Here is a 4,674-nt window from a genome sequence, read left to right on the forward strand (position 1 = left end):
GAGTATGTGTATACACTATCAACGCGAACAAATTGTTTACAATGAAACATCCATTTAGTTGGGTGGCTAAACATGACAATAATAAATTTAGATGACGTACTTTGTTTCACGCTGTTCTATTCATGAAGAGAATCGTTATTCCATTCACTCCGGAGTTTTTAATGGTGAATGATGAATAAATCACCTCTTTTTTACTCTATCGGAAGACATAAATTTATGGCATTGATGATTATAGTCAACTTGAAATAGTATTAAATCAAATATCATGCATTTTTCATGCGTCCATCGATCGACGGTCTCGTAAGTGCCTGGATAATATGAGGACATGCGGGAAGAATCGGGTTTCAGTGATCAGCTGTGAGGTGTGCGGGCGCCGGAGCGGCGGCGCAAGCGCAGGCCGGGCGAATTACAGCGCGCTCCCGCATTCGAGTCCGGCCCGTCCAGGCAAACGCGCGTGTGCCCCTCTCCCCCGCACCACATCGCGCACGTGCATATTTGCGACCAGACCTGCGCCACAGCGCCCATCCGCGCACCGCCCTCACCCCGGGATTCCACGAACCCGGATAATGGACCGATAACGGCTGCACTAATTGATCGTCCATTTCGAATCGAGTGTCACTCGCGAGTGCAGTGTCAGGGCTGTAATGGCCGATAATCACGCTCTAATACCTAATCCCGTTAAAATGTATACGCAAACAGACGCGTTGAAAGATGCTAAGGACATGTCCAAGAATTTGGTTAGTGGTGATTTCGAGAAGCATTACAGGGACGACATTATGATAGAAAAGCCTCGGCGGCGGCACATGCACTTGTTCCTGGGTGTGTCGGTGGGTGTACTGGCCATCTGGATGATAGTGCTGACGGTAGTACGTGAGGTACAGATCACACGTTTGCGGCTCGAGGTGGACGAGCTCAACGCAAACATGATTGCCGTCACCGCCAACGTCAAATCGCTCAACCAGAAACTAGCCAACAACAGACTGTTCAATGAAATGAACGACGACACGGTAAGTTTATACGTCAGTTGTTAAATGAGACTTTGTTTAATCTTAAGTTACCTAATTACTTTTACGTCAACATCTTTGAAATTCAACACCGGGAAACTAAAGTAAATAAAATCAAGAGTTGTTTACATCGCACTGGAATGCTTACTAGGCTGCGAAATTAGAAGTTGCTTTCGACATTAAACGACCCTATTGTTATTTTGTTGAATCAGCTGCCAGACTTATGCCGTCAGACGGAATTTAATAATTGAAATTGATCCATGCTTTTGAAAACTTTGTGTTCAGAAATTGTGGATTTGTCAACTATGCTTTATGCGTTGATAGAGGCGATATCAATATCTCGCCTGAGGGTTAGAACGGCGGCGGCGCAGGCGATGGCGTGTACGTGCCGTGAATATCTCGTTTAATTGAAGATGTAATTGTCCCGCAGCTAGGTGATGTTAGATAACAACTCGTTAGGCCAAGGTCTTAATAAACTTGTTGTTATTACTGCCAATTGACTGAGCGAAGTCTACACTGACACATGACACAAAAACTATGAGATCTTTATTGTTTAACAGCTATCATTACGCTCATTACGCTTTGATTATGTGAGTACCTACAAATTCTTTTTGAAGGATTTCACAGTTCCTGACGAGGGTTCCAGAAATTTCAAATTGCTAATTTAAGTTGAATCTATTAAGTTCTTGAATGCCATACATCTTGTGGAGCATCGTTGGGATTGGGAAGAGTGGTTTAAGTGCTTCTGTATTGATAAGAAAATTCGAAAAAATGCGATTTGTAATCGTATTATCCATTATCATCATGAAAAGTACCCGTTACCATCTCTAAATTGTAAATATTTACGCCAAACGTTTGATAAGTATCTCATATAACGAACCATAATGACTATACCAGTCACTGGTTGCGTTGGAGTTAATTTAATGTTTGCACATATACTGCATCCTACATATGTCTAGTTTTCGATACAAAACGTCTGGTCAGAATAACCTGTTTAACATAAGCTAAAAACTGACCACCCGGGTCAGGCAACGCATTCTTATCCAAATTTCACACCCAACAATGAAACTATGATAAAAGTATTGTTAGGATATATTTCTCGCCATCCAAGAGGTCTGTTATGACATCTTTATAGTTATTAAGCAATGGATGTTGTTCTTAAGGCCGGTATCAGTCAGCCAATGAGTTGGACGCTAGAGCTTAGGGTTTTGGCAGAGTGGCGCTATAAACTCGAACCGGTTTTAAAACAAGTTACAAGTGTAAACAAAAAGCGATCGATCGCCGCTCGCATCCTTCGCTCTGCCCTGAACCAAACACATCTTTGATCAATCTAAGTTTATGATTGCATCATTCTACTATAAATTTCTATTGTTAATATAACTCTAGACTTTATATTATTAAGGTACACTCTCACTATGCACATTTTAATGAAGTGTTCTAAAGAGATCTTGTGGTTTAATTTCGAATTTGAATATTGGTGTGACGAACACCAACTTTATATTTTCGATAACATAATTATGACTTGTAATATGAACTATTGTGTATGAACTAACCTTTTGTCTTGGTTTATGCAGCAATGGGAATTTAAATATTTTGTTGAAAGGACAGCAAGAATTCAACGAGCGCAGAAATTGCGTGACACGTGGTAGATACTAGTCAGGAAAGTTCAACGTTGTTCCAACATAGTCTTTCTTTCAAGTTTTCTTGAACATACGTGTCCGATGGATTGTAGGTAATATTATAAGTTTAACTGCACTAAATAGAATCAGATTTTTTAAATTGCTTCTGAGTAGACAAAAGTATGTAAGTAAGTGTACTTTAGGTGTGATTGTAGGTCGAGGCTCTCGTCGATTCAAATGAATAGAAAAAACTTTAAAAATTATTGTTTGCAGATGTGTAGGGATATCTTACTATTGTTGTCCAAAGTCTACCTGCTCCAAGGTAAGATACATTTTATTTGTCGTAGGTTTTATTCTATTAGTTCCGATGGTTAATCTATATGACATTTAAAACTCTTTTTTTTGATGATTGAACAAAGATGCTTACTTATGCAAGCACAAAGTAATTTTTATAATTGCAAAATTTTAAATTTTCATAGGTGTAAAATTATGTAATCAATAGTGTTTGGCCTCACGCGCCTCGATTTATTATTAAAAAGAAAACAATTATAATATTGATTTTAATCACAGACGAGTAAACCAAGTAGTCCGGTCGTGCATGGAGCACTGCTGCCACCTTTGGGATGGTTCTGCTACATACCAACTGGCCACCTAGGATTCAATTGATAACCGTGTCAAGAGGCTTATAAGTGATTCGGAATTAATCGAGACGAAACTGCACGGTCTTGAACATTTATCGGTATTTTACAGGATATATCATGGAGAGTGTGCGATGGAATTACACGATTTAATTCCGCTTTCCCCTTTCTATCACCGGAGGACTAGATGTAGGCTTGGGTTCCATCCCTATGTTGTGGATATTCCAAAGATTCGCACGAAGCGTTACGCTTCCACATTTATATGGCTTGCGGCTATGGAGTGGAAATCCCTGTCTGCAGATTTGTACCCTGAACGTTATAACTTGGGCCTTTTCAAGACGATAGTGAATAGGCGTTATTTAGGTGTGCATGCTCCGTCGTCGACCTCATCGTCACTTTCCATCAGGTGAGATGGTGGTCAAATGCGCACTTACATAAAAATAATAAAAGAAAAAAAGTTGATTTACTTATCTGTGATTTTAATGAGTATTATGATGTGTTACTATCATGATATTCAATAATACACTCATTCAACGTTCAACACCACGAGCAACTAAACAGAAGATAAAATACCTCGTTAAAATTTTAACAGCCCTTCCGCCGCCGATGCTTAGAACTCATTAAGTACCTGATTAGAAATTATTGTTTGTTTCTACTGGTGTTTGGATAAGCATGCTATTAGTATGTTAATATACTTTAACTTTAACTCGAAAATTTATATAAAAAAAGCCATTTCTAATAATATTATTACGATGTTTCAAATCGTCTTAAAACTTTGCGTTTTAAGCCCTTGCAATTATGAATATAATTTAACCGAACACTGAACCACGAGCCTTGATTTTAGGCTTATAAAAATAATTGAGTTTTATTAGTTAGCATATGATTCTCACGACGAGCATTTCATGGCTTAACGTAATATATTTTTCTAAAATTGCCATGCAAAACGATGTAACAGTCAATGATTTTATGTCAAGCTAAACACGTGTTCATCGTAGAAAAGAAGTTATTTATATTAAATTCTTTATTGCTCAAAGAAAAGACATCAAAAACACATGTTACAAAAGACATACAAGGTTTCTAGCCACCCTAACTGTGGTAAAAAACTTTCACTTTCTGCTTTACTCAGAGTGGCACTGCAAGTCCCAAGTGCCAGTAATTTCACCAGCACCTTTACTCTTCAAAACCGGACCACAGTAATGCTCATGTTACTGCTTGGCGTCGGAAACAGGTAAGGTGGCAATGGACGCACACTTTCACCAGGAGCTCTACCGCTACTTTATTACGAGGGAGTAGAGGAAAAATTCCTAATCTTCGATTTGATTTTAGAGTGATATATCCACTTTAAAGTTAAAAATAAAATATTGTATAACTACACGATATATTCAAGCATAGACATTAATCAGAAACATAAAG

General features: G+C 38.5%; 1 protein-coding gene across 1 annotated transcript in view; it reads left to right on the top strand.

The window, feature by feature from the left end:
* Positions 1-410: 410 nt before the first annotated feature.
* The window catches only part of LOC113230091, a 91,722-nt gene continuing 87,458 nt past the window's right edge, over positions 411-4,674 (top strand). Inside the window, exon 1 of the mRNA XM_026463846.1 lies at positions 411-1,007. Within this exon, the coding sequence (XP_026319631.1) occupies positions 645-1,007 (363 nt within the window). The 5' untranslated portion in view covers positions 411-644. The remainder of the gene's footprint in view (positions 1,008-4,674) is intronic.

The sequence above is a fragment of the Hyposmocoma kahamanoa genome, unplaced genomic scaffold (genome assembly GCF_003589595.1).
Source record: "Hyposmocoma kahamanoa isolate Upper Pololo Valley unplaced genomic scaffold, ASM358959v1 63, whole genome shotgun sequence".
Taxonomy (NCBI): domain Eukaryota; kingdom Metazoa; phylum Arthropoda; class Insecta; order Lepidoptera; family Cosmopterigidae; genus Hyposmocoma; species Hyposmocoma kahamanoa.